The following is a 12457-nucleotide window of genomic DNA, read 5'->3' as shown; positions in this document are numbered from 1 at the left end:
ACATTTAAGCCAGGTTGGTGCATGACACTAAGCGGCAGGTTCAATGGAGATATAAAAAAAGGAACTGAAATAGAGTAAGGGAGATCCAGGGATATCCAAGGAGAAGCAAACAGGAAAATGGGAGGGAGGAAAAAAAGAGAAAGAGAGATGAATAGTGCTTCATCCTCTCTCTGTGTGCTAGATGAAGGCAGGCAGTCTCTCGCCCTGCAGGCGCTGCCCACGTGCCTGCTGATGTGAAGGGCAGGCATCTGCAGAGTGGGGGAGGGGTGCCGACCTATCCTTCCATACCCCATTTATTTATAAAGCGCATTTCATAAAAAAAAATAATTATAAAACATATATTGTGAAATATATTTCTTTTAAAACTAGGCAATAATAAGGCAATAAAACATGGGTACAGGCAAAATTAAATTATAAAAATCATAAGAAAGCTTCCATGAACAGGTGAGTCAAGTGAGAATTCAAATTCAGTTCGGAGAGGCAATGGACCAGCTAGAGAGCATGGGATGCCATGAGCACAATTTGGTCTTGGGCAGTTGACAGGTGGAGGCCAGACTGTGTATTGAAAGAATTCTTCAAAATGGTCAGATATATTCTCTACTTGAACATGTTTGAAATAACAGAGGTCCACTTGTCTGCCTTCTAGCACTAGCTACAGTTGTAATCCAGTCACTCTACTAGAAATAATCAATAATGTTTTAAACAGTGTGGTTGAAGCCACACCACCCCACAGATTTCCACTAGTATGCTACTTTTACCATTATCTCTACCACTCACAATGTAATGCACCAAGCTGTGATGTTCAGACACTCCTGAAAACCCTGATTAGTTGCAGCAGTTTTGTTAGAAAAGAGTTTAAATTAAACTCTGCAGGGCATCCCTGTTGTATATGAAAGTGTGATCAAATGTTTATATTCAGGCTGACATGGGCATTTCTGTGAAATAATGCTATGAATTGAAATGTGTAAGAGGCTGATTATGATAACTAACCATCCTAGTTATGGTAATGCACAAAAAGAAACATCATAGCTCCAGGCCATCCAAAACAAAACTCTGAAGTCATGACAATAAAAATACGACAAAAGAGGGAAAGACAGACTCACTTTAATAATACAAACGTGAATCAATTTGACACTTTTTAAGACTGTAGATAGTACCATACAAATCAAGATCTCTTGGGAAGTGAAAAATTGTACAATCACAATGGCAGCCATTGAGGCCAGGAAAAGGGAGTCTGGACTAAGATTTGAATCTTTGACTTCCGCAAGTAAAAGCCTACAAAGGGATGTTTGCGTAGTTATGTCATTAGGCCCTGAGAGACGCAGAGTGATACAGCAGCAGACGAGAGCTCTAGAACCGTTTTTTTTTCTTTAAGTCTTTTCATATGTGTGACAAATACCATGCAGTCACCTTTTCCACAGACCACACAACCGTTCACTCCGATGAAAAAACATCAGTCATGTTTAAGGATGAACTGAGCTGGCAAAATCGTAAAAAAAAAACAAAAAAACAATAAAAATAGCTTGCAGAAAATACTGAAAGCGGCTTAAGATATACTCAAACCAGATTTCCTCGAAAAACAAAGTGTCGTCAAAAAACCTCTCTTCTGTAGAAGCACAGCCCTTTTCAAGTCAACAAAATTAGCAAGCTGACTTACTGTACAGTTAGCGTCAATAATAGATGGCAAATTTATGAATTTCTCAGTCTCAGACAGTTTACGACTACAATAATTTGATCAGTAGGGCCAGTTATAACTAAACTGTGATGTAATACTAGCTAAATAAAGTACATTAATTATTGCTACTTGGAAATCAGCAGCAGAGGCCATAATTTCATTTAAATTAATATAGCCTATTATTATTAATTCTGCAGCTCAAACATATACTCATACTGAATGAATATTATGGATCATTATAAGTTAAACACAATGGTAACTATCAAAAACAGCTAGCAGAAAAGCTCCAGCAGCAGTATGAGTAAATGGGGGCACCTCTCTCATAGAACTGTTGTAAATTGTTCCCCACTCCACTGAAAGGCTTCTTTATTGAGTAAGTCTGTGCCACTTCCTCTCCCTCTGTAGACATGTTAACCCTTATAGACCCGAAGCCCTGTCAGGAATGCCCTAGCTCTCTAATTAATATTAGCATGGCCTCACATTCAGAAGTAGATATCCACATCAGATGCTTGTTCATAACCTCTATGGATAACCTAATCAAGCCTGACTACATGAATGAGCCTGTCCTTTGTGATCTCTCATCTCACTTACCCTTGAATTCAGTCAGCCCAAATACTGATAATAATCTATGCAAAGCTCCAATGACACAGCATTCTGTCAGGAAAGAAAGGCCACACTCTACATCCTCTTAGTCTTCCTGAATCAATCAAGACTTTTATGTACTCATTTTCATTGTATCAATCAAGACTTTTATGTATTTATTTTGTATGTATTTATTTTTATTGTGATATTACTGTATCACAATACAATGAAAATAAATGCATTTTATTGTATGCAGTAACGAAACTGCAACAACACGGCTCTGTATTCAGATGTCCCTGAAGGCCTTTATTACCTGGATCAAGTGTGTTGGATTAGGGTTGGAGCTAAACTCTGCAGGGTGGTAGATCTCTATGACCAAAAGAAAACTTTTTCCAGATTTTCCACTATTTTACTATTATTAGCATATGATAAAAACTCAGAAGAAACATACTGTAAATAAAATGGTTGTATATACAACCCTTGTTTCTTATCACCACCATTGTACAATGCACCATTTCACATCAAACCACTCTGAATGACTTTATCTAGATCTCAGTGATTGAATTATATGGACATTTGGGGAAAAAATGGTGGAATTTCCCATTCAGTTACTTTAAAGAGAGGCCTGTGATGTGTGTCCCAGTCTTAGAATCCTGAAAACCATATCATGTATCACAGGTCATATTTTTAGACACCTCAAACAAGACCTTATCCTATATCAGCAGAATCCTGATCAGGATGTAACAAAGTGTTGACCAATGCAGGGGAAATAGCAGTAGCAAAGACCTCCTCCCCCACATCAGTCAGACATGGGAAATCTGAACACAGCAAGGAAGGGGTCATTTAACAGCTAAAGTGACATTTCCAATGTAATGGGTGTTCCTCTGAGGGTTCCCTAAGGGTACAGCGAGTGAGTTTTGAAACCTACGGTACAAAGTGACACAGTCCTGTCATGCTTATACCGATACGCAACACTGAAAGAACTGCCAAGAACTGTCTACATGTCACAGTGACTTATCGTGGCTTTTCAGCTTTGGGAATCTGCAAATATCACTGATTTACATTCTTCAGCTCTCACTCTTTCGGTGAAAAGTGAGATCATTCCATAAAGATACAACCCATTCAGCCAAATGCCCACACACAGACAAATGTGCATGAGCACACACACAGACACACAAATACTGCCATTGTTGCAGTGTCCCACCCCCAATTTAACCCCCCTCAATACTGGTGCAAGCTGGTGTTTCAGGGACTGAATATGAGATGGCTGAGATAAAGATGTTTAAAATGGGCATTTAAACCTTAGAACACGCACACAAAACAACCTTTTCTAGAATAACCCTACTCATCACACACTATTGTACTGGTAGATGCTTAAAAATACGGTACATAATTGTTCTGTCAACGTGTCAAACGTGCTCTCTGACGACAAAACTCTTAGAAAACATCTTTAGGGCTGTGACGATTTTACATTTGACAGCTTATTGACCATTTCCTCAGAGCATCTGCTGTACAATCAGGCCGGAAGTTATAGTGAGGCCCTAAGACTCAGCCATGTACATGTAGAAACAGCCAATAGATAAGCATGGTACAGCATATATGTATAATAGCCATATGGTATGTATAATAGGTATATGGTATATGTATAATAGCCATGCTCTAAGATTCCACCATGTAAATGTAAAAACAGCCAACACAACATTACAAACTGTAATATGCACTGTGACAATGGTTTATGTTCAGAGCACTGATTATTGTATTATGATAGCCACAACGACTTAACATTGCACTATAGAGCATACCATGAAATTTCTAACAACCTTGAAAAGCAAAAGGCATTACATGGTGATCTGATCTTAATTCTGGTCTCCAGAATACAGGGTCACTATAAGAGGGCCTTTCTGAGTCAAAGGAGATAACGTCAGATGCAGGCTGGGCCTGGAAAAAATGCATTTGTATGCATAAAAACCAACAGTACTTGACAGTTTATTGGCACTTGCTCTACGCTGGCTGTCAAGTCTGGTGAGAAATAGACTAAGCAAGGGTTAATTTCCACTTCAGCCAGCCAATGACCCTGCATCAGCCTTGGAAGTTATAGCACAAGGCAAATCTCTGTAGGCTCACACTGTCACTGTCTCTCAATAGTGACAGACAGGTCAAGTTGCCTTCTCTAAAGCCAGACCAATCTATGAACTCTAGCCCTGAGGCCTGCATATTATTTTAAGCATCCACAAATGTCTGGCTCATAACCTAACCCGCTAATTACTATCATTCTATTATTTTCATGACATGCTTGCAACATATAGCAACTAGACCATAAATCAGTATGACAAAGTATGCATGCCATCATACTTCTCGAAGTCTGCAAATGCTAAAAGGCTGAGAACGTCTGAAGGTCTGTTTCTAATCATTAAAGAATTCATCACACTTCTACACCTTAATCTCAACATGAAAGTCATGTAGTCACTGTGTAAACATAAGATATGCTAAATCACTGTATGGCAATATTAAGGTGGGAACCAACAATCAGATAAACTCGGTGATAACGCCATATATCTACACTCTAACTTTGTGATAGAGAAGATTTTCACGGAGGTGGTGGATCTCTTGTGGATCTCTGGTGGAGGTGGTCTCTGGAAAATTGGAAGGGTTACATGTAAACAGCTCAGATTAGGTTCATTGTAGCTTTATCATCAGGGTCTGACGCCAACCCTAGATTTCTCAGTAATTTCCAACGAGCTCTGGAAACTCTGGTAATCCTTACTAGTGAAGAGCTCTGCGTTCACTTGAAGTTTCAATTTAGCCTGCAGTTCTATACAGAATAACAGTATACGACACATTCTTACCATATCAGCTGGGATACTGCCCGTCATCTTTTGTCCTCTTTCTTTGCAAAGTCACTTTAGGTAAAAAAAACTTTTCTTCCTTCCTTGTTTGACAGTTCACCACGGATAACCTGAAACCAACCACTTTACCACAGAAAAAAACACTCGTGTTGATTTTGTTACTCCTGCCGTTCGTACGAAGTTGTAAACACAAAGGAGGTTTTAAAAGTATATAGCAACGTGTTCGTCTTTAAATACGCATCTAATTCGTTTACTTCTCATGGTAGCACAGAACGTACGAAAAAAAAGATAGGAAAAATGTAATTCTCGTTTTTACGTGGGAGGATTCCGTCCCATCCTGAACGAAATGATATGTTAAAAAAAAAAAGTGTCGTACGCCGTACGAAAAATAGAATATTAGTGTATTATAACATCCAAGACTTGACCTTTTCTGAGGAAATCCTTGCTTTTGACAAATTAATCCTACAAAATGACTTCCGTCGTAATGTCGTTACTGAGAAAACCGGGCATCCAAACGATTAAAAAACACTGTTATATGTAGGGTTTTTCACAGTCTACGTTCGTCTTCCTCTGCGCTCTCTCTGCTGTCATTCTGCCTCACAAAAACATGGCGGCAGTTGGCGGGGGCAGAAAAAGCGGAGCGGCCAAAACGGAGCTGCTTTGCTGGGCTCAGAGATAAAAAGGCGCGGCGTTGTTTGGTATGTAGATACGAGCGATCCGCCCCCGCGTGGACTAAGCAAAGAGGGGCGGGGCGAGACGAAAGAGCAAAGCCTCTCCGCTTTATTCTGTTCTGTTTTCCCGCCCGTATTCCGGACGCCCTGCCCCCTGCGCTAGGATTGGCTAGAAGGATCAAGCCTCCTGCCCCACGATTGTCGGCGGACTGCTTGGGAGTATGAATTAGTAGCCAAACGTAGCTTAGGAGGCGGGGTTTGTCGGATTACGGGTGGAATAAAAGTTCCCTCAGCCTTTTACTACTGATGAATTAACGAAAATAATTTTTCATTTCATTGGCCACAAAATCAGGTCTTAGATTCTTGCTACATGTATCATTAATGGCTGAAGTTGCGGATAAAATTAAAAACATTATTATTATTAGGAAAAACGATCTGATTTGTTGCTTGCCTTTATGTATGTTTAAATAAAAGGTTTGTATCTTTTTTACTCAATGTATCCATCCATCCCTGAGCAGTCTAATTTGATCCTCCAGGTTCGAAATAGACACCCTTAAATCCTCCCTCCTCTGTAAAGTTGCCCACACATGTCAAAAGGGAACAACTTGGTCCTCTTGTATGTATGTGTGTGTGTGTGTGTGTGTGTGTGTGTGTGTGTGTGTGTGTGCCCATGTTTGTCTTTGTGTGTCTGTGTATATGCCTGTGTACTGGATCACAGCAAGGTCTGTATCTATGCTGTGGCACTAAAAGGAATTTGTTCTATCATGAGGAGCCTGGCTCATAGATCCTGAAGAGGATTAACTCCTTAATCTGCAACTGATTATTTGGTGCCTCCGCAGAAAAGCATTCGTACTCCTGTTAGCCAGTCTGTCCTCTTAATGGAAATAACAGCCACACAAACCCAGGTAGATTCTCAGAGATTTTTTTGATTCAGATTCAGAAATGTGTGTGTTCACATCTTAACAAAAATGTAATTACTTCCTGATTGTTCGTTGTAACATACGTAATAGGAAGTTTACACAAAAGCCATTGTTGTGAAACTCTGAGAAAGATGCACAATGGAGAAGGTACAAATACATACGCATCAGGAACCTGGGATAGTGAAACCTTTCTTTTGCCCTCCAGACTTGGATTCTGGAAGTAAAGCAGCTCACCAGGTTCCAGCTTAGGGCTGTGGAAGAACTCATATGTGTTTACATGTGACTGACTCTGGAGTACAAAGAACTGTAGGCCTAACAGGCTCGTCTATGTGCATTTGAAGGGCCCACATCATGGAAAACCAATTTTTCCTCATTCTTTTGAAATAGAAGTGTGATATAATATGTAAACATTGCTGAAGTTAAAAAATTTACCATTCATTCACCAGTCCATATAGGCCTTATATAGAAACGAAGCCTGTTTTGTTTTGTTTTTATGATGTCATACATCTGCCTATTCAGCATACAGCACTTTAGCCCTTCATATTCACACTGAAGTTAAGGAGTGTTTAAGCCTGGACTAATTTTGGAATGAGGTACAATTCAGAGCAGCCAATCAGTTCTGTTGTATCGACATATATCATGGTAGAAGGCCCATTAACAAAAACAGCTATGGTATGAAGGGAGGTTTGAAAATGATCTTATAAAAATTAATTATGACTGTTTTGGTCATAAAATGTAGGATATGGGCTCTTTAAGTGAAATACTTCCTGTAACATTCTGGATCATTCCTTTTCAGTCACCATTTCAGGGAAATTTGTGTTCCACTTCTGATTCACCAAAAACTTCAAAAGCTAAAGGCATTGGGGGCTACTGCTTACAGTACAATAACTGTTTGTTTAACCACTTGATTTTAACCATACCACTTGTACAGTAGATCAATAGTCTTACAGTAAATGGCACAGACCAAACCAGTTGAGACATAGCACACGGCCTAGAGTTACACCAATTCTACTGTCTGAATCGAAATAAAGAAGCCTTTTTACTTTTATTCAGGATATACTCAAGGTGTTTCACAAATTCCCCACTGCATGTGCACAAATGTGTCAAGTTGATTATTAACATTCCCAATGTCAGTGTTAGTCTCCAGTGGACCTTGATCTTGTTTTGAAGACATCAATTTTGTAGTGTGCATGCTATCGATAGCTGTAAAAATTCAAGGAAGACATAAAAACTTCCTTAATTTTTTAAAACAGTAAACAGTCACATGTGTTCTTATATTATTACTTTATAGGTACATAAAGTAATACATCAGCCTTTGCCAACCGCATGTGCATTCATGTACACCACTGTCCTAAAGTTTGGAATCAATGTTTTTAATAGGAAATTGTAGAAAATAATTATAACGGAGGGGACATATCCTCTCCACTTTTTGAGATGATTTGAGGAAACTTTGACGGTCGCCAGATGGCTGTCAAAAAAGTACAAAGAGTTGCAAAAGAAGTGTCAGATATACCTGTCAATTACAGTTTTAAACTCAAAATCGATTGTTGTTTCGTTTATTTATAACCAGTAATGTCATAAAGAAAGAAGGCCCAACCTGGCCTGGAATCGTTTTCAGCACCTCTTTACTGTACTACAATCATGCCATGATGACTTACGCCACAGCAGTTATTAAAAGTCTTTCCTTTTTCTTCATAATTATATTTTTTATCAATATTAGAGTATTTTGCTTAAATATTTATAGAAATATTCAGATCAGATTACAAACATTTTAGTGATACAAGAAAGAAAAAAAGCCATTGTAATAGGCAAGAAAACTGAATCTCTACACTAGATTTGCATGAACTAGATTTGCATTTTGCGTCTGTTGTATGCAGGCTTAATTTAGCTTACATACAGCCTACATTAATTATGAGGAACCTTTTCATTCTTCATTGGACAAAAGTTTGAGTAATATTGTGACACAACTGTCTAACTGCTCAGTCATCAGGAGATCATGAGTTAAAATACAAGCCACAGCCCTCCATTGTCAGGAATCTGAGAAAAGGAAGCACTCTGCCCTCCACCCCCCCAGTCTCCAGCAGTATCATGCAGCAGGGAGGTTTTAGCCTGTAGGTGTGAACTAGCAATGACCAAACTGAAGAGGAGGAGTGAAAATCCAACAAAAAAGCAATTTCAGCTTATAAAGAAGCAGCACATTCACATTTTTGAGTAAGCTCAACTTGAGATGCAGTGCTGACTGTACTGAGATACAGTACAAAAAACGTGAGTTAAAAGAACTTTTGACTAAACTCAGAAAAGTGCAGTGAGTTACTTATCATAAGATTTTTAGTTTTGGTGTGGCTAAATTATATTTTTTGTCCCAAAATCAATGCAATTGCATACATCCGCCTGTTCAGCCTATAGCAGTTTAGCTTCATTCACACTAAGGTTGTAAAGAGCATTTCAGATCAGAACAGAGTTCATTTACATATACCAGTCTTAAAGGGACAGTAGCAACAACAGCCTGTTATATTCTAAGGGATAGACCATTGTCTATTTAAGGTACTTTAAACCACACAAAACTTTATTAGTGGACCTCAGGGAAAAAAGGACATCCTAGAAAAATATAGAACATCTGTCCTTTAAATCTACATGAAACACTATATTATCGTACATAAAATAAAAATTATTAGTATGACAAGTGATTCTAACCCAGTATACGAAGGGTAGTGTATGTTCTTCTCTTCTCTAAGCTAAAGCAGGTCATTGGGTGGAACAGTTACCCTACGGTTCTTTCCAAGTACAGACCTTCTAAACATATACCTGTTTACTTCTCCACCTTTGAGCATCTAAAAATTTCCATGAACCCTTTTTCTCTTTCTGGTAGGCAGCTGTGGTTATATGGAGCTGTGTATGTTGGAATAGCAACAAGTAATACTGGATTCAACATTACACTGGTGAGTACATAAGTCACTATTGCTCTGTTCTCCATGGCAGCCACCGCTGACAGTATTTTTCTTTCCGCCTTTGGACAAACTTGTCTGGTAGGTTCCCTCAACCTTTCCACTGTCTCAATCACAAGCTCCAAGCCGGACATTCATAAAACTCTGAAAATATTGTGCTTGGTTAAAAAGGAGAATAAGTGAAATAGTCATAGGTTCAGTTCTCTTTCAGTGAAACTGCAGCATTCAGCTTTGTTGTTCTTTCTTTTTGACCTACAGTGCTTCAAGATGCAATGCAACACACTTTGTTTGAGACATTTTGCCACTTTGTAAGGTCTGGTTTCAAAGTCTGTTTCTGTTTTGAACCTGTATGTCCACACCTTTTCCAAGAGACTGTATTTATCAGCATTGTTATGCTGAGGTCATACAGACATTATAACCGCACCCTTGTGCTGGTCTGATCTTGTGTTTGGGTGGACCTTTTGCCAGTTTAACAGCTACATGGCTGTGTTATTACTGTACAAAGTGAGGTCAGCATCTTGTTTGGAAATTCATTGCCAGCACAGTATCTTATCTGCCCAATACTTTTTCACAGGTGACTTTGTCATGGCATGTACTAATGCTCCACAGAAAAAAATAAGCTGACCAAAATGGATTGCATGGCGATGGATGCATGAGAGGTTATGGTGTGTTTTGAGATTGGAAGTGACATCAGTGTGGGAAATGTGGTTGCAGTTAGCCACCTGAATGATAATGTTGGAGTATGTAATAGCATTACAAGAATCCTCTTATTCTTCTAATGTGTCATAGGGCAGTCATTACCAGCTCGAGTCTTTGCAGTGCCTAAACCACGCAAACAAATTAGGCACGTTTCTCTATGTGGATGCCAAGTGCTGGTTACACTGAATCCTTTCCACAAATCTGAGAACAGATCTTGGTTTCTCTGATAATGATAGGGGAATATGGGTCCCAGCTCAACGCAAAAAGCATGGCTTTTACACAAAATGTCAGTAAACAGTGACGTAAGAGATGCGTCAACACCAGTCCAATTCATTCTTATTTCTGGGTTAAACATATCAAAAATACTAGTACAAACAGTACTAGTACTAGAATAAACATAACATTTTATAGATACACATCTTAAATGTCCATCAGGCACATTCAAAGACGGACTGAGATTTTCTGTCTATCTGATGAAAGATAAAAGTTTCTTTTCCCAAGAAACTTTACACCATGTACACACAATCTACATACATGGAACACACTTAGAGACAGTGACACCTGCTGGGCTAAAGGGTAACAACACATTGTGACCAGGTGAAGGGGAGCGTGGTGATGTCACCTGAATTCACTTTAGTACTAATGTCATAGTGTGTCATATGCCATTGTAACACACTGTAACGCAGCTAAGATGGTGTCATCCATTCACACAAGTTAATCACTATTACGTTAATCACCATCTTTACAATGCTTTGAAAATATGTACATCAATTGTGGAAAGGCTCTCTGTGTCCAGCCCTTGTCAGTGCTGGCAGTAGCATGTTTGTTCCTGTTTGGGTGTGGAGTGTTATGTCATCAGTAAGGGGAAGTAAGTGTTTGGTAATCAGCTATGAGCATGTTTTGCTGTCTCTCTCCCCCCTCAGCGATATCCTGCATCTGACTGGCAAGTTCATAACAAGGGTTCAAGCTGGGCTGAACGTGCTGAACTAATTTGGAGAGGAAAGCCTGCGAGATCAGAGCTTTGGCACCAGCGTCCGCCAATGGCTCTCAGCCCAAAGACAGTGGCTCTGAGTGCTCAGGGGCAGTGAAGAGGCTTTGACTCCATGCGGTGACCCCCTCGCTAAGTCTTTCTGTACAGTCACATACAAAGGCTTGAATACCCATGGTCAAACTATAATCAAATGTTTTGTGTACATTCCCTATTTATTTGCTGATATGAACATAATGGAACATGAAATGTGCCATAACCTTTGCAGGCCATGTGTCATTTTTTCCCTCAATATTATACATCAGGCAAATAAACAGTAAGAAGAGGGTGTGTACTTGTTTTCACTTACAAAGTAAACCTAAAACATGTAATTTGAACAGGGGTGGCCAAACTTTTGCATACCACTGTAAAAGCAGTGTGCATGCATTCAAATGACCAAGTGTTCAGGGTATGCAAAGTTAAATTCTGTGATATCTGTGGAAAAAGATATAAACACAGTGGTTCATGGTGAATAGCTGGACTGAGGTTACTGTAATCGCTAAAATAGAATCTTTGCTTTTCTATTATATTTATTTTCTATTACTAGTGATTCCATAGTCCCATATGACCTTTTCAATCCCTGCATTCTCCATGGTGTACGCCAGGCCATGTCAGGTATTCATTTCACAGGAAGTGCTGTTCTTTCTGACGCTGAGGGAGTCGCATGTTTAAGACAGGAAATTTGGTACTGAATATCAACAGCCACCAATGAGCTCTGCATCCCAAGGGAGACATCAAAGAGTGCACAATAACTGAGCTCAGGAAACACACGCTCAAACGCCTATGCAGCACGTGAAAATATCTCTACCTCCCCAGCACTACTGGTTCAGTTTTCAAAATGCAGTACAGGTTAGAAATGGTAATAACAACAATAATAAAAACAAGGTTTGCATTGTGGCACTGTGCGCACAAACCTTAAAAATTCAGTAACTGAATTTCCTCGCTCTTCAGTGTGCATGTGATCGACACAGACCAGTCATACATGAGAGCTAAGCTAACCATGGTAGCCATTTTCTAAATACATATGGTGTGCCATGAGAGTGCAACATAAGCAGCCACTCCACATCTTTTTTCTTAGATTATATCCATTAA

General features: G+C 39.3%; 1 protein-coding gene and 1 long non-coding RNA gene across 3 annotated transcripts in view; one reads left to right on the top strand and one right to left on the bottom strand.

The window, feature by feature from the left end:
- Positions 1-5831, bottom strand: part of ubl3a (ubiquitin-like 3a) — a 31927-nt gene extending 26096 nt beyond the window's left edge. Inside the window, exon 1 of the mRNA XM_036560955.1 lies at positions 5104-5831. Within this exon, the coding sequence (XP_036416848.1) occupies positions 5104-5130 (27 nt within the window). The 5' untranslated portion in view covers positions 5131-5831. The remainder of the gene's footprint in view (positions 1-5103) is intronic.
- Positions 5832-6487: 656 nt separating this feature from the next.
- On the top strand, positions 6488-11547 carry LOC118800883. 2 transcript variants are annotated; one of them, XR_005006401.1, is made up of 3 exons: positions 6488-6679; positions 9564-9633; positions 11262-11547. It is a non-coding gene; the product is annotated as an uncharacterized LOC118800883 (long non-coding RNA). The 2 variants fall into 2 exon arrangements; XR_005006402.1 differs by lacking the exon at positions 6488-6679 and adding an exon at positions 8858-8959.
- Positions 11548-12457: the final 910 nt, after the last annotated feature.

Source organism: Colossoma macropomum, unplaced genomic scaffold, assembly GCF_904425465.1.
Source record: "Colossoma macropomum unplaced genomic scaffold, Colossoma_macropomum, whole genome shotgun sequence".
NCBI classification, from domain to species: Eukaryota; Metazoa; Chordata; class Actinopteri; order Characiformes; family Serrasalmidae; genus Colossoma; species Colossoma macropomum.
This window is presented reverse-complemented; position numbering and strand designations above follow the sequence as displayed.